The sequence below is a fragment of the Entelurus aequoreus genome, linkage group LG03, assembly GCF_033978785.1.
Source record: "Entelurus aequoreus isolate RoL-2023_Sb linkage group LG03, RoL_Eaeq_v1.1, whole genome shotgun sequence".
NCBI classification, from domain to species: domain Eukaryota; kingdom Metazoa; phylum Chordata; class Actinopteri; order Syngnathiformes; family Syngnathidae; genus Entelurus; species Entelurus aequoreus.
In genome coordinates, this window is record NC_084733.1 from 10,871,233 (window position 1) to 10,889,716 (window position 18,484).

The following is an 18,484-nucleotide window of genomic DNA, read 5'->3' on the forward strand; positions in this document are numbered from 1 at the left end:
AGAATAGGAAGGAATTTAAAAGGTAAAAAGGTATATGTGTTTAAAAATCCTAAAATCATTTTTAAGGTTGTATTTTTTCTCTAAAATTGTCTTTCTGAAAGTTATAAGAAGCAAAGTAAAAAAATTAATGAATTTATTTAAACAAGTGAAGACCAACTCTTCAAAATATTTTCTTGGATTTTCAAATTCTATTTGAGTTTTGTCTCTCTTAGAATTAAAAATGTCGGGCAAAGCGAGACCAGCTTGCTAGTAAATAAATAACATTTAAAAAATAGAGGCAGCTCACTGGTAAGTGCTGCTATTTGAGCTATTTTTAGAACAGGCCAGCGGGCTACTCATCTGGTCCTTACGGGCTACCTGGTGCCCGCGGGCACCGCGTTGGTGACCCCTGGGTTAGTGCAGTTCTGAAGGAGGATAGAGATGCACTTTCTTTTACACCTGTTGGGAGTAAAGCAGGAGAGATAAGGGAGAGGAAGGGGGAGTGTCCGCCCTCGATGAGTGCCAATGAGAAAACTTGAGCCTTGATTAAGACCTCGGAGGGAGTAACAATATGATTTGTATTTTTGCTTTCTTTGATATCGTCCATTCAACCACTTCCCTGGTGGTCTAGTGGTTAGGATTCGGCGCTCTCACCGCCGCGGCCCGGGTTCGATTCCCGGTCAGGGAACTACCTTTTACCATGAATTGATTTACGTGGACCCCGACTTAAACAAGTTGAAAAACGTATTCGGATGTTACCATTTAGTGGTCTATTGTACAGAATATGTACTGTACTGTGCAATCTACTGATAAAAGTTTCAATAAATCAATCAATCCATCATCAGCAAACAGTGCCATAACGTAACCATCCACATCCGGGGAGTGGCGCTAGTGCACTAAATCAACTTGCAACCGCCGTTAAACCAAAGAAGAAGAAGAAGACACATAGGCTCCTCCCCTAGTTGGAACAAGCTTCAAGCTTCAGTTCCTTCCATTTACTCCACACACGCTTCTAAATCTCGCCACATCTCTTCGCGTCACAAAAAAACACACTTTATTAATTCGCCGTGTCAGGATAAACCCGCAACTCGTCTCAGTGAACTTTTTAAGCTTATTCGGCTCGCTCAGCGTGCTATAGTTAGCTCAACTTGCTAGTTAGCTTAGCTTGTTAGCTGCTAACAAAGTGACGCAGAAGTTATCAACACGTCGCTAAGCAGAGAGCGAGTTTAAAGTGTAAAGTGTTGTGATTGTGTGGAAATGTGCGAAAGAACGATAGCAGAGTACAAGGAGGAATTGTCAGCAACAAAAGAGGAGAAGGAGCGACAACATCAACTACTGGACGCTGTTTTCAAGGAACATCAAGTTGTGTTACACAGAACAGGTATGTTTACTTTTTACTCTTGCATGTTTGCTAACTTTATAGTGGACTGGTAGGGACAAGCGGTATGAAATGGATGGATGGAACATGGACATGGCATGTCAGACTAATTTTGATTAAAAGGTGTACTAACACATGTGATTATTATTGCGTTTTGAAACACTTAACACAGGGGTGTCAAAGTCAAGGCCCGCGGGCCAGATCCGGCCCGCGAATTAATGATCTACGGCCCCCGGGATGATATTTGATTAGTATTAGAACCGGCCCGCAATAATGTATGCATTATTGTTATTAGTCTTAGACTTAGACTTCCTTTTTATTGTTATTCAAATTTGAACTTTACAACACAGATAAGAACGAAGTTTCGTTACATAAGCTCATGGTAGTGCACTAAAGTGTGGCGACTTATTTTATTTTGTAGTGGTAGGGACTTCCTTGTTTATTTGCGGAATGGGGTCAACCTCCTTTGTTGGGGCCTGTGTGCATGTATTTATACTGGAGTCTGATAAAGATCACATTTTACTTGCAGTGTAAACAGTCAGCTGGAAAAAAAAATCTGATTTCAAACTATTTGATTTGGGCCACTTTGGCCTGCGGTGTAAACACCTTTTACTGTTATTGTGTGGAATAAGGAGGAAAACGTTTTTTTCCAGAGAATACATTTAAAAAATATATATATATATATAGGAAAAAGTTGTACTATGATGAGAAAAAATTTGAATATACAACAGTTGTAAAGTGTAAGTTTTAATACGATGAAAGTTATGAGAAAAACATCAAATGAGAAAAAGGTGTCAAGAGAATAAAGTTGTATGCTTTATGAGAAAAAAATTATTCAAGGGAAAACTGTTGATTTATGGGAAAAAATAAAATTGTACTATGAGGGAAAAAATCATATGAGAAAACATTTCTAAATTTAAAGTTTTAATATGAGAATAGTTTTTACTATTATGAGAACCATACGTTTGGTTGCAGATTACCTCTACTTATACATTAGGGTATCGCAAGCTTTTTTATATTATCCATTCTAAGGTCATGTTGTCTGACGTGTGTTGTATTATTGACTATTTATTAGGGATGTCCGATAATGGCTTTTTGCCGATATCCGATATGCCGATATTGTCCAACTCTTTAATTACCGATACCGATATCAACCGATATATACAGTCGTGAAATTAACACATTATTATGCCTAATTTGGACAACCATGTATGGTGAAGATAAGGTACTTTTTAAAAAAATGAATCAAATAAAATAATATAAATAAATTAAAAACATTTTCTTGAATAAAAAAGAAAGTAAAACAATATAAAAACAGTTACATAGAAACTAGTAATTAATGAAAATTTGTCAAATGAACTGTTGAAGGTTAGTATTATTAGTGGACCAGCAGCACGCACAATCATGTGTGCTTACGGACTGTATCCCTTGCAGACTGTATTGATATATATTGATATATAATGTAGGAACCAGAATATTAATAACAGAAGGAAACAACCCTTTTGTGTGAATGAGTGTAAATGGGGGCGGGAGGTTTTTTTGGGTTGGTGCACTAATTGTAAGTGTATCTTGTGTTTTTTATGTGGATTTAATAAAAAAAAACAACAACAAAAAAACGATACTGATAATAAAAAAAACGATACCGGTAATTTCCGATATTACATTTTAATAATAATAATAATAATAATAATAATACCTGGGATTTATATAGCGCTTTTCTAAGTACCCAAAGTCGCTTTACATGTTAAAAACCCATCATTCATTCACACCTGGTGGTGGTAAGCTACTTTCGTAGCCACAACTGCCCTGGGGTGGACTGACGCATTTATCGGCCGATAATATCGGCAGACCGATATTATCGGACATCTCTACTATTTATTGTGAGCCATGTTTAGGCTATACGAACCACACGACAACCTGCTGCTCAGAATGAATTGCTCTATGAGGGATTAATACAGTTGTCTGAATTTGAATTGAGAGAAGATAGTAGCAAGAAAGGATGAGAGAGAGAGGGAAATCTTCAAGTTGTTTATATCTGCTTTGGGAAATGTGAGAGGAGGGATGGGAGGGGTTTGGGCAAAGTGTCTCATCCTGGGAGGGGGAAGGTGGAATGCGCAAAACACACTTTATCTGATGGTGATGTCAGCCAACAGGAATGTCTTCATCAAACATGAAAAAGTCAATGTCTAAAAGGAACCCATTTGGAGAGCAACCTTTGACAAAAAAGCAAATACAATATAAATGAGTTATCTCCCCACATCACAGCAATCTTTGTCCTGTTCACAGAGAAGGTGGGGGTTTGGAGACATCTCCACAGGAATGCATCAGGGCTATAAAAGTGTCTTATCTTTGACAAAACCCAGGCCGCCTGCAGCCAAGACAAAGCAACACACACCAGCACTTACGCTAAAATTGTTAGACAAGAAATTACTCAAATATATTTTCCCCACTACAATGCCGATGCACCATACATGGTTACAAATTACATCCAAATCCACTACAAAAAATAGAGTATTATGCAAACCACTATCTCTCTCTCTGCACATACCCATTTTTGGCACATTTCATCTGTGTTTAAAGTTTCTGATTGATTACAAAACATTAAGGAGGTCATCAGGAAAGTAAACAAGGTAGGAGTGGAACTCTCACAAGTGTTTCCCATAAACTGCCAAGATACCTGTGGCGGTGGGGGCGTGGCTATGGGCGTGGTCACCATGACATCATCGAGTAATTTGCATAATTTACTACAACGATTTGATTTTCTCTAAAAAGGCTAAAACAAAATGTATACTTACTAATTAATAATAACAGTTTTGTTTTAAACGTCCATCCATCCATTTTACAATATAATTACAACACTTTATGTACATATTTATATACAGATTTGAACAATAAGTTATTCACTGAAATATATTTATTAATTGTGGTTCTTACAAAAAATATATCTTATAAAATATAAAAGCTAAAATGTCTCTTAAAGCTCTGACCCTTTAATTAGTGCATACTAAATAATTTAACTTTATTATTTACCAGCAACATAAAGTTAAACAGAGGCAGAGGTGTCCTGCCACAGTCAGTAACAAATAAACAGAAAACAGTAGTGGTGGTAGATAGACACAGAGCTTCATCAAACATCTGATCCACTGAACAAAGAGCTCCAAAAATCTTGAACTTTAGACTGCCATCAGTTTTACTCCCTACACTTAACCATGTGTTTCCTACTGCCTGCAGACTTTGCACCCTTTGTTATATACACATGTTGTGTTTCTAATATAAATACATTTAATAAAGTCAAATACAAATAAGGCAACAAGAGAAGTATCCTACACTTCTCTTTTGTAAAGTAAATCTGAACAGCTTATATGGTCATCTACATCAACTATATGATTTGCCTGAGAAGCTGGACAGGACAACAACAAACAAAATGTTTATTTTTTTAATTTATTTTTATTTTTTAAATTTGTGGCGGGCGTAATTCCTTCGTGGCGGGCCGCCACAAATAAATGAATGTGTGGGAAACCCTGCTCACATACTCTTAGTATTTTAATTTTTTTCATTGATACTTAGTTTCGTCACAGTCTGATGGGGGGGTTTTGTTAATAACAATTAAAAGTTATGTGTTGTTGTTCAGTCTGTTAGCTATAGCTTGCTTTAATTAATGCACTAAGCTAACTGAAGTGACTCTGATCATATCCTAAAAATACTGTAAAGCATACATCTTTTATTTAAGTACACATGATTGTAGTTACATTATGATCTCACACTGCTGCTGAGCAAGAAAGTGTGTGTGTGTCTGTGTGTGTGTGTGTGTGTGTGTGTGTGTGTGTGTGTGTGTGTGTGTGTGTGTGTGTGTGTGTGTGTGTGTGTGTGTGTGTGTGTGTGTGTGTGTGTGTGTGTGTGTGTGTGTGTGTGTGTGTGCGCTCAAAGATGTATCAAAATGTTTTAGTACGACTTTGGTAAGCTATGAAGCCTCAAACGATTGTCGGCGCATTAAACATACGTGTATTATTATGGTGTGTGTACAAGGTAAGACATATTAAAAGCAACCTTTCTTACTTTCTGGTACCTGCTGATCCGAATTTGGGATCTGCATAAATCCTGAAAAATTGCACGCGTCCGCCTTTGTATTCCGTGCCGACACCGTAGTCGATAATCTTCTTCTTTTTCTCTATCTTCTTGTTATGGGACATTCATCCTCCGCTGTTGCCATTTCTAATATAAAGTAGTGTAAAGTTCGTACTTATATCTGTCAGTAAACTCACCATGAAAGCGCTAAAACATACCGGCGTAGTGAGTTAACATTATTCACCTAAGGAACTTTAGTTATTAGAGTTCCGGTCGGACGGTTTTTCACGGAACACATTTCCGGTGTAGTTTTTGTTGTTTCCGAATGAGGAGATGCTGCTCCGTTATTGATTGAAGTAAAGTCTGAATGTCATTAAAACAGTTAGCTCCATCTTTTGACACTTCTTCCACTCCCGTCCTTGCAAGCTACACCGCTACAACAAAGATGACGGGGAGAAGGCGACTGTCAGAAAGCGGCTTGAAAATGATCTGTAAAACATCATCTATGCAACATTTTGACCAAAGAACCACCATCACATGTTATGTAGACCAGTGTTTTTCAACCTTTTTTGAGCCAAGGCACATTTTTTGCATTGAAAAAATGCGGAGGCACACCACCAGCAGAAATCGCTAAAAAACAAAACTCAGTTGACAAGTAAAAAGTCGTTGTCATAATTGTTGGATATGACTTTAAAGCATAACCAAGCATGTATCATTATAGCTCTTGTCTCAAAGTAGGTGTACTGTCACCACCTGTCACATCACCCCCTGACTTATTTTGAGTTTTTTGCTGTTTTCTTGTGTGTAGTGTTTTAGTTCTTGTCTTGCGCTCCTATTTTGGTGGCTTTTTCTCTTTTTTTGGTATTTTCCTGTAGCAGTTGCATGTCTTCCTTTGAGCGATATTTCCCACATCTACTTTGTTTTAGCAATCAAGGATATTTCAGTTGTTTTTATCCTTCTTTGTGTGGACATTGTTGATTGTCATGTCATGTTCGGATGTACATTGTGTACGCCGTCTTTGCTCCACAGTAAGTCTTTGCTGTCGTCCAGCATTCTGTTCTTGTTTACTTTGTAGCCAGTTCAGTTTTGATTTAGTTCTGCATAGCCTTCCCTAAGCTTCAATGCCTTTTCTTAGGGGCACTCACCTTTTGTTTATTTTTGGTTTAAGCATTAGACACCTTTTTACCTGCACACTGCCTCCCGCTGTTTCCGACATCTACAAAACAATTAACTACCGGCTGCCACCTACTGATATGGAAGAGTATTACACGGTTACTCTGCCGAGCGCTAGACAGCACCGACACTCAACAACAACACATCATTTGCAGACTATAATTACTGGTTTGCAAACAATATTTTTAACCCAAATAGGTGAAAATAGATAATCTCCCACGGCACACCAGACTGTATCTCACGGCACACTAGTGTGCCGCGGCACAGTGGTTGAAAAACACTGATCTATGCAACATTTTGACCAAAGAACCACCATTACATGTTATGTAGACCACAAGGAAGTGTTTTACATTTCGAAAAAAAATAAAATAATAGGACTCCTTTAATGCGCCCTATAGTCCAGTGCGCCTTATCAATTAATCAATCAATCAATGTTTATTTATATAGCCCTAAATCACAAGTGTCTCAAAGGGCTGTACAAGCCACAACGACATCCTCGGTACAGAGCCCACATACGGGCAAGGAAAACTCACCCCAGTGGGACGTCAATGTGAATGACTATGAGAAACCTTGGAGAGGACCGCATATGTGGGTAACCCCCACACCCCTCTAGGGTACGGAAAATACAATATTTCAAAGTCGAGGACCAGCTAAAGAAAAAGACCAATTGGATGTTTGAAAGTTCCCACAAATATGATGGAGCAGTACCATCAACTACCGGCTTAGTTGGAACCTTTTAGCTCTTATTTCCTTATGTGGACACTTATACTGCCATCTGGTGGTGTCAGAAGAGTATAACATACAATGGAATTTGGGGAAAAAAAGTGTAAAAATAAGAATTAGCATGTCACTAAACATGAAGTACACGTTTGTGGACTTATGGACTAAGTACATCATATCAAAAGATGATTCTTAGTTTTTATTCTAATTAGGGTCCAAGAAGCCCAAATAGCAAAGAGAAATTAAAAAAAAACATGTAAACAAACAGCTTGGGCCTTAAGAGGTTAAAAACAAACACTAAAGGTTAAAAATCAACTCCAAAACAGACTTCCTGGAAGCCAGTGTAGCACTGGATGATGCAGTTCTGTGGTTGAGTGTTGCTGGAGTGTTTGGTACCAGTTGAAGGGCAAAAAAGATGATAACAATCAGACTAAGGTGTTTAAATATTTTTTGAAGCATTTTTTTAGCTAGTTCATGCGATAATTTGATTTTCTTTAGTACTTGTAAACATGCGACTGAGCAAAGCTGGATTTTTTTCTAAAGTAAGTTGGTCTTCTTGTGCCTTGCAGGTGCACGTGAAGAACATCTCCCTGGGCAGCAGGAGTGGATCTCCTGGACGGAGCAGGAGGAGCCACAGGCCCCCCAACTAAAAGAGGAAAAGAAGGAACACAGCATCAGTCAGGAGGGAGAGCGTATTGAAGGATCGGAGGAGGTTGGCGTCACCAGGAGGCTGTTGACTGTCATTGTGAAGAGGGAAGACGATGAGGTTAAAAGTGAAAGTGAGGAGAAGAGAGAGGCGGAGCTTCCAAGCAGCAGCTCAACTCGACACATGACAACAGAAGGTGATGGAGACCACTGTGGAGGATCACCAGCAGACAAGCTCTTAGCTCCACTGTCAGATAGTGACGACGCAACCTCACACTCTCCTGACACTGAAGATGAAGATTCTAAAGTTGATACGACATGTCACACTGACAACACACACTTTCAATGCTCTCACTGCGACAAAACCTTCAATCACCGTTGTAATCTGAAGACACACATGAGAATACACACTGGGGAAAAACCTTTTTCCTGTTTAAACTGCGGCAAAGATTTTACTCAGTGGCAACATTTGAAAACACACGTGAGAACGCACACCGGAGAAAAACCATTCACGTGCTCAATTTGCCGTAAAAGATTCTCCAGGAAGGAACATTTAAAATTACACGCCAGAGTACACGCCGAAGACAAACCCTTCATGTGCTCGGTATGTAGTAAAAGATTTTCTCGGAAGGAATATTTGAAAGTTCACATGAGAATACACACCGGAGAGAAAACTTTTCCATGTTCAGTCTGTGCTAAAAGTTTTTTACGAAACACCGAGTTAAAAAAACACATGAGAACACACACCGGAGACAAACCTTATTCTTGCTCAAACTGCGGTAAAGATTTTACACAAAGGCAACATCTGAAAGTACACATGCGAAGACACACTGGAGAAAAACCATTTTCATGTTCAATCTGTGGTCAAGGATTTACACAAAATAGCACTTTGAAAGTACACATGATAATACACACCGGAGAAAAAACATTCTCCTGCTCGGTATGTGCTCAAGCTTTTGCAAAAAATAGTCATCTGAAAGTACACATGAGAAGACACACTGGGGAAAAACCGTTCTCATGTTCAACCTGTAGTAAGGATTTTTTAGAAAACAATGCTTTGAAAGTACACATGACAATACACACGGGAGAAAAAACATTTACGTGCTCAGTTTGTTGTAAGAGATTCTCCCGGAAGCAAAGTTTGAAAGTACATACAAAAATACACACCGGAGAAAAAGATTTCTCCTGTCCAGTCTGTGGTAAATGTTTTACACACAACAGCGATTTGAAAGTACACACAAGAACACACACTGGCGAAAAACCATATTCGTGTTCAAGCTGCGACAGAAGCTTTTGTGAACAAACAAAACTCGCAAGACACGCGCGAACGCACACTGGCGAGAAACCGTATTTCTGTTCAACCTGCAACAGAGGCTTTGCTGACCAGTCGGCGCTTAAATTACACATGAGAAGACACACGGGTGAGAAAGTGTACAGTTGCAGTGCGTGTGGTGAAAGATTCTCTTATAAGTACCAGTGTGAGAAACACGGGTGTGCTGGTGAGACCGGCAGCAAATGATTGATGATTTTGAATAAATTGTCAAAATTTTACATTCAAACATCACCACAAATAACGTGTGACATCATTGTGTAGGTGACACAATCTTGTTCATATGCCGCTACTATTTATAGATTGTAATTTTTTGAATATTGCTGTTATTTCAGGCAAATACACACATTAATATACAACATTGTGTTCATGGTGGCACAGGGGTTAGTGCGTGTGCCTCACAATACCAAAGTCCTGGGTTCAATCCTGGGCTCGGGAGTTTGCATGTTCTCCCCGTGACTGCGTGGGTTTCCCTCCGGCTTCCTCCCACCTCCAAAGACATGCACCTGAGGATAGGCCCCTCCCACCTCCAAAGACATGCACCTGGGGATAGGCCCCTCCCACCTCCAAAGACATGCACCTGGGGATAGGTTGATTGGCAACACTAAATTGGCCCTAGTGTGTGAATGTGAGTGTGAATGTTGTCTTGTCTATCTGTGTTGGCCCTGCGATGAGGTGGCGACTTGTCCAGGGTGTACCCCGCCTTCCGCCCGAATGCAGCTGAGATAGGCTACAGCACCCCCCGCGACCCCAAAAGGGACAAGCGGTAGGAAATGGATGGATGGATGGATATTTTTTCCATAAAGTAAAAACAAAACACAAAACATTCTTAGTTACCTGAGATACTAAGTATGTCATTATTATGACTTAGTAAGTCATTATTTTGTCATTATTATGACTTAGTAAGTCAATATTTTGACTTACTAATTTACTAAGTCAAAGTAATGACTCCTTATGTGGGCTCTGAACCGAGGATGTCAATGTGGCTTGTGCAGCCCTTTGAGACACTTGTGATTTAGGGCTATATAAATAAACATTGATTGACGGTTGATTGAAGCAGTAGAAAATGGATGGATGGTGTTCATATGCTTTTCAAACAAATATTTTGCCAATTGTGTTAACTTTTTTCATTGAACAGTACAAAATGGTTATATTTAACATACTAAAATGTGTATTTAGATATTAATAATTCCGTTTTATACTAATTCATACATATTTTTATACACGTTTTTAAACATGTGAAGTTTGTTACATGTTTCCTTTTTGTAATTTTAAAGGTTTCCAGAGATAAACTCCTTTTATATGATATACATATTTTACATTTGTTCATAACTTTGCTTTTGAGTGCACATCAATTCCTCTTAATTCATATTTACCATCTGAAACATTTTCTGGACCACTTCTGGAAGCTTTTTTTTTATTTTACTTTACACATCATTCAAAGAGTTGTGTATTCTAATATATTTACTTTTAAAATGTGTGACTTCATGAATCATTTGTTGAGACAAAGCTACGAACAATGGGAGACTGGGCTTTCTGCTCCGTCGCTCCCAGTCTGTGGAACGCTCTCCCTGACCACCTGAGGACACCTCAGACTGTGGATGCTTTTTAAAAAGGCTTAAAAACCCTTCTTTTTAAAAAAGCCTTTTTTTTTTTTAGATATATGCATACTAGTTTTAGCTATTTGGCTGTTCTAGTTTTTATTTTTTATTATCTTTTTATTTTTTAATACACTGTAGCACTTTGAAGTTGTTTACTCAATGTTAAGTGCTTTTTACAAATAAAGTCTAATATTATTATTATTATCATTATGATCCATTCTATTAATTCCTGCCAATAATATGAATATTGCTTTTGTGATTGTTTTATATGAACGTTCCCAGACCTTAATGCAATAAACAATGTATGCTTCAACAAAAGTTTTTCACAATAAATATAGTGAATATTTGTTGTGTGTGTTCTATTTCTCATTTTATTTGTGTATTGTTATTAGTGAATGAAAATAATCATAATATATCATTAGTGTACATACTGGTAGTTAACCCTCCCCTGGCTTTAATCAAGGGTTCTTTCACGCACCACAGTTACAGGTATGTACTATAAGAAACAAAAGGTTTGGTTGATATCAGCACTTCAGTCAACAACAATTATATCATCTGAGAAATGGACATTGTAACAGTGTAGGTCTGACTTGGTAGGATATGTACAGCGAGCGGTGAACATAGTGAGCTCAGAAAGCATAAGAACAAGTATATACATTTGATTATTTACAATCCGGAGAGGGGGTTAGGCTAGGGTTGTAGTTGACTGGAGGTGTGTTACTAAAACGGCCTTCTTTCATCTCTGTAATATCGCTAAAATTCATTCCATTTTGTCCACTAGCGACGCTGAGATCATTATTCATGCGTTCGTTACGTTTCGTCTCGATTACTGTGACGTATTATTTTCGGCTCTCCCTATGTCTAGCATTAAAAGATTACAGTTGATACAAAATGCGGCTGCTAGACTTTTGACAAGAACAAGAAAGTTTGATCATATTACGCCTATACTGTATATACATATATACATATATATATATATATATATATATATATATATATATATATATATATATATATATATATATATATATATATATATATATATATATATATATATACTGGCTCACCTGCACTGACTTCCTGTGCACTTAAGATGTGACTTTAAAGGCCTACTGAAAGCCACTAGTACCGACCACGCAGTCTGATAGTTTATATATCAATGATGAAATCTTAACATTGCAACACATGCCAATACGGCCGGGTTAACTTATAAAGTGCAATTTTAAATTTCCCGCTAAACTTCCGGTTGAAAACGTCTATGTATGATGACGTATGCGCGTGACGTCAATCGTTGAAACGGAAGTATTCGGACGCCATTGAATCCAATACAAAAAGCTCTGTTTTCATCTCAAAATTCCACAGTATTCTGGACATCTGTGTTGGTGAATCTTTTGCAATTTGTTTAATGAACAATGAAGACTGCAAAGAAGAAAGTTGTAGGTGGGATCGGTGTATTAGCGGCTGGCTGCAGCAACACAACCGGGAGGACTTTGACTTGGATAGCGGACGCGCTATCCGACGCTAGCCGCCGACCGCACGGATGATCGGGTGAAGTCCTTCGTCGTTCGGTCGATCGCTGGAACGCAGGTGAGCACGGGTGTTGATGAGCAGATGAGGGCTGGCTGGCGTAGGTGGATAGCTAATGTTTTTAGCATAGCTCTGTGAGGTTCCGTAGCTAAGTTAGCTTCAATGGCGTCGTTAGCAACAGCATTGTTAAGCTTCGCCAGGCTGGAAAGCATTAACCGTGTAGTTACATGTCCATGGTTTAATAGTATTGTTGATTTTCTGTCCATCCTTCCAGTCAGGGGTTTATTTATTTTGTTTCTATCTGCAGTTAAGCCCGATGCTATCACGTTAGCTCCGTAGCTAAAGTGCTTCGCCGATGTATTGTCGTGGAGATAAAAGTCACTGTGAATGTCCATTTCGCGTTCTCGACTCTCATTTTCAAGAGGATATAGTATCCGAGGTGGTTTAAATTACAAATCCGTGATCCACAATAGAAAAAGGAGAAAGTGTAAAATCCAATGAGCCCTTGTACCTAAGTTACGGTCAGAGCGAAAAAAGATACGTCCTGCACTGCACTCTAGTCCTTCGCTCTCACGTTCCTCATCCACAAATCTTTCATCCTGGCTCAAATGAATGGGGTAATCGTCGCTTTCTCGGTCCGAATCGCTCTCGCTGCTGGTGTAAACAATGGGGAAATGTGAGGAGCCTTTCAACCTGCGACGTCACGCTACTTCCGGTACGGGCAAGGCTTTTTTTTTAGCAGAGACCAAAAGTTGCGAACTTTATCGTCGTTGTTCTCTACTAAATCCTTTCAGCAAAAATATGGCAATATCGCGAAATGATCAAGTATGACACATAGAATGGATCTGCTATCCCCGTTTAAATAAAAAAAAAAAATTTCAGTAGGCCTTTAAACTAAAACGTAACTGTATTTTGCTCCGTCACCGTGGTTACCGTCGGACCAACGTCCGCCATAAAATAACCCTGAATGTGACTCGTTTTTTAACTCTTTAAATTAACAAAACAGACCTTAGCTTTAATAACATTGCTTACTCTAAAAGGTACAGAATAAATTAAACTACTGCTTGTACGTGTTATATGCAAACCAGCTTATCTGCAAAACAATTACAATTCTTTGTCTCCTCCAGACTCGACTACTGCAACACACTTCTTGTCGGGATCCCCAGCAAGAACATCCAGAAGCTGCAATACATACAGAATACTTGCTGCTAGGATCCTGATGAGAGTGCGGAAATACGACCATATCACACCAACTCTCAAATCCCTTCACTGGCTTCCTGTTCCACTCAGGATTGAACACAAAGTCTCCCTACTAACCCACCAGTGCCTCCATGGAAATGCCCCCCTCTACCTCAAAGAACTACTCACCCCCAAATCCTCCACACGACACCTCCGCTCCGGACAGGCTAACCTCCTCCAACCTCCGAGGACAAAGCTACCACAGACTGTGGATGCTTTTAAAAAATGCTTAAAAACCCTTCTTTTTAAAAAAGCCTTTTTTTTTTTTAGATATATGCACACTAGTTTTAGCTATTTGGCTGTTTTAGTTTTTATTTATATTTATTTTTTATCATCTTTTTATATTAATTTGTTTTAATACACTGTAGCACTTTGAGGTTGTTTACTCAATGTAAAGTGCTTTTTACAAACAAAATCGATTATTATTACTTTTAAAATAGCGTTACAACCGGATCTACTTTTTTTCATAACACCTACTGACAGACTTCTTCTACAGCGCCAGCTACTGATACCAAAGGCACCAAGCGCCCTCTGCTGGTGTAACTAAATATCGCATGCTGCATAGAAATACATAGTGAACCTTGACATCACAAAAAATGAGTCTATAAACAGTATTTAAATTGAGTTTTCTGAAGAGTAAATATGGGCTATAACTTAGACATAACATAAAAGAAACAGGAGAAATATAAACAATTGGTAACCCCATTTAAAATGCTGCATGAACCACTGAGGCAGTTCATAAATAAAAGCGTTTTTATTCATGCTTTATTTTGTTTTTTGTTCAATCTTAGATGGGCTGTGACTTAAAGTTTAACTGCTTTGTAGATACACTGAGATTAACTCTAAATTCATTGTGTTCTTCATTGTGTTTTTGAAACTGCACATTTTTTTTCTCAGAATTTTTCACTAACTAGAAGTGTTTTGACAAAATGATTATTTGTGATATGTACATTTTCATAATGTGCTTGTTCTATTTTGGTAAAAAAAGAAGAAGAAAACAATCTGAAGTTGTTGTAGTTCTATTTTTAAGTTATTATGCCATGATTTTACCCGTCCGGCCCAAATGGGAATACATTTTCCTCCATGCGGCCGCTGAGCTAAAATTAGTTTGAAACCCTGTGGCTCCTAAACCCCCTCTACTCAAGCACGTACTATTCCTTGAGTAATTTAATGAATTAAAGAGTTTTTAATGGGGTGTGGGGCAACTATTTTAATCAAAAGTAAATCACTTAGTGCCTCTGGTTTGAGCGCTGGCTCCGGCACCAGGCCCTAAATATGCAATTAAGGAACACCTGTCCCTGGTTGCTAATCAAGATGTTTTTCGGGAGTGGATTTTTTTTTGCTTTGTACCTCAACGCGTCATATGGCTGTTTTCCATTTGTGCACTTCCCAGCTGCGCCATCTTTGTTTTTGTGCTGCCTGTGTTTCCCTAATAAAGAGGAATTATTGTTTGCACGTTCCTGCCGTCTCTACATATATAAAATATCAAATATGAAACATCTGCAATATTAAACTGAACAAAATACACACAACAAATGTTAACTACATTTATTGTATCCAACTTTTGTTGAAGCATACATTGCTTATTGAATAAATGTCCGGGGACATACATATAAAACAATCACAAAAGCAATATTCATATACAAAAGAGAGTAATATTAATAATAGAATGGCTTATCATGACACAACCGATGAATCATAAAGTCACATTTGAAAAGTAGATGATCTTGTAGAACACAAATGTGTTGAAATTATGTACAGAGAACATAATATGCTTCCAGAAGTGGTCCAGATGTGAACCAATACATATGAACTAGGAGTGATTTATGTGTACACAAAAAAAGGCATGAACAAATGTAAATCAAATATGTATATCATAAATAATTCATCATTTAAAATTAGAAATGAAAATATGGAAACACTCCATACATTTAAAACAGATTTGAAAAACACCGTTTTGTATCAGCATAACACTGAATTATGGATATCCTTATGTTTACTGTAAGTAATATGTTTTGTACGGTTTACATTTCTAAAATGAATGAAATAGTCAAAAATAAAATGGATATAAAATAAAATGATGTTTCACTTCCCACATTTTCCATCGAACTACTTATTTTTCTTTATAAATATGTTACACAATGTTGTATATTAATGCATGTAGTAGACGGAAATAAAATCCCTCATCTAAAATATTCCAATCTATAAATGGTAGCAACATATTAAACAGGATAGCGTCCCACACGACGATGATGTCACATGTTATCTGTGGTGATGTTGTTAGAACATTCTGCAGCTTCATTTGCTGCTGCTGTTCTCACCAGCACACTTGTGTTTGTTACATTGGTCCCTAGAAAGGAACATTTCACCACACGCACTGCAACTCAACACTTTCTCAGCGTGCATTTCCATGTGTTCTTTCAAATCTTGACTTTGTACAAAACCTTTACCACAGACGTAGCAGATAACAGGTTTTTCTCCGGTGCGTCGATTCATGTGTTTTACGAGTGCTGATCGGTCCGCAAAGCTTTTGTTGCAGCATGAACAGGAATATGGTTTTTCGCCGGTGTGCGTTCTCATATGTAATGTAAGTTTGGATTTTTCTGCAAAGCTTTTCCAGCAGTTGGAACAGGAATATGGTTTTTCACCAGTGTGTGTTCTGTGGTGAATTTCCAATTGTTGTTTTCGGGGGAATCTTTTCTTACAAATGATGCACATGAATGGTTTGTCTCCAGTGTGTGGAGTCATAAATGCTTTCAAATCGGTATTTTGTGTAAAATCTTCACCGTGGGTTGAAGATGAGCACGTTTTTTCTGCAGTGCTTTTTCTTGTGTGTGCTTTCAAATGATGCTTTTGAGAGAATGTTTTACCACAAATTGAGCACATGTACGGTTTTTCACCGGTGTGCGTTCTTATGTGAATTTTCAAATGTTCCTTTCGGGAGAATATTTTCTTACAAATTGAGCACATGAATGGTTTGTCTTCAGTGTGTGGAGTCATATATGGTTTCAAATCGGTATTTTGTGCAGAATCTTCACCGTGGGTTGAAGTCAAACACGTTTTTTCAGCAGTGCTTTTTCTAGCGTGCGCTTTCAAATGCTGCTTTTGAGAGAATCTTTTACCACAAATTGAGCACATGTACGGTTTTTCACCGGTGTGCGTTCTCATGTGTAGCACAAGCGTTGCCCTTTCTCCGAAGCTTTTGTTGCAACTTGAACAGGAATAAGGTTTTTCACCAGTGTGTATTCTTATGTGAACTTTCAATTGTTCTTTCCGGGAGAATCTTTTACTACAAAATGAGCACATGAATGGTTTTTCACCAGTGTGCGTTCTGACGTGTATTTTTAAATGACAATGATATTTGAAAGTTTTGCCACAGTGAGAGCATTTATAGTGTGTGATGTCAGTGTGACATGACATGTCATCATCAGTGTCAGGAGAGTGTGACGTTGTGTCGTCACTATCTGACAGCGGAGCTAAGAGCTTGTCTGCTGGTGATCCTCCACAGTGGTCTTCATCAGCTTCTGTTTTCATGTGTTGAATTGAGCTGCTGCTTGAAGGCTCCACCTCTCTCTCCTCCTTACTTTCACCTTTGACCTCATCTTCACTCTTCACAGTCAATGGCATCTTGGTGACATCAACCTCCTCCAGTCCTTCATTATGCTCTCCTTCTTGACTGATGCTGTGTTCCTCCTCTTCCTCTTTAATGTGAGGGGTCTGTTTCTCCGCCTCTTCCTCTTTAATGTGAGGAGGCTGTGGCTCCTCTTCCTCTTTAAAGTGGGGGCGCTGTGGTTTTCCCTGCTCCATCCTGCAGGTCCACTCCAGCTGCTCAGGGAGAAGATGTTCTTTACAGACATCTGCAGGACACAAGAAGACAAACACATGTTTTAGAAAAGTCCAGCGTTGCTTCCCAGCTGACAACTGTCATTTTGTTGATATATGTAATTGTGCTTACTAGAGGTGCAACAGGAAAGGTAACCCGTGCTACGGTCCGTACCTGGTTTTAGGGCCACAGTTTTCCTTCCTTTTCGGTACGTTTTGTTGGGGTAAACAGAACAACTTTTCTTCCTCTCAAAGTTAGTTAGTTTGTTTTGCTTGTCATCACAAACATTCAGCAGTACACCAAGTATCAGTGCTGTACTATATATTATAATACTTTTATTTCAAGTTAACATTTACTATACAACACTTTCATGTGGTATATTTTTATTTACATTCTTTAATTACTTGTACACAAACAAACTCAAAAATGATTTGAACAAACATAGTTTTTAGTACATATTATATCAAAGGAGTTGAGTCTTTGCAGACACAAACACAAAGTCTGATTAAACAATATTTATCACGATCACAGTCATATAATCGCCCAGCCTTGATACACGCATTACATATATATATATATACATATATATATATATATATATACATATATATATATATATATATATATATATATATATATATACATATATATATATATATATATATATATATATATATATATATATATATATATATATATATATATATATATATATATATATATATATACATACATACATACATATATACATATATACAGTATATACATATATATATATATATATATATATATATACAAACCCCGTTTCCATATGAGTTGGGAAATTGTGTTAGATGTAAATATAAACGGAATACAATGATTTGCAAATCCTTTTCAACCCATATTCAGTTGAATGCACTACAAAGACAAGATATTTGATGTTCAAACTCATAAACTTTGTTTTTTTTTTGCAAATAATAATTAATTTAGAATTTCATGGCTGCAACACGTGCCAAAGTAGTTGG

General features: G+C 37.8%; 2 protein-coding genes and 1 non-coding gene across 3 annotated transcripts in view; 2 read left to right on the top strand and 1 right to left on the bottom strand.

Annotated features, from left to right (window-relative positions):
- The first annotated feature begins 595 nt into the window (after positions 1 to 595).
- On the top strand, positions 596 to 667 carry trnae-cuc (transfer RNA glutamic acid (anticodon CUC)). Its single transcript has one exon. It is a non-coding gene; the product is annotated as a tRNA-Glu (tRNA).
- A 284-nt stretch (positions 668 to 951) lies between these two features.
- On the top strand, positions 952 to 11,016 carry LOC133645549 (gastrula zinc finger protein XlCGF57.1-like). Its single transcript, XM_062040382.1, has 2 exons — positions 952 to 1,360; positions 7,885 to 11,016. Exons 1-2 carry the CDS (start codon positions 1,237 to 1,239, stop codon positions 9,477 to 9,479), a joined length of 1,719 nt encoding a protein of 572 aa, XP_061896366.1. The 5' UTR covers positions 952 to 1,236; the 3' UTR covers positions 9,480 to 11,016.
- Positions 11,017 to 15,235: 4,219 nt separating this feature from the next.
- Positions 15,236 to 18,484, bottom strand: part of LOC133645550 (gastrula zinc finger protein XlCGF57.1-like) — a 9,615-nt gene continuing 6,366 nt past the window's right edge. Inside the window, exon 2 of the mRNA XM_062040383.1 lies at positions 15,236 to 17,514. Within this exon, the coding sequence (XP_061896367.1) occupies positions 15,956 to 17,514 (1,559 nt within the window). The 3' untranslated portion in view covers positions 15,236 to 15,955. The remainder of the gene's footprint in view (positions 17,515 to 18,484) is intronic.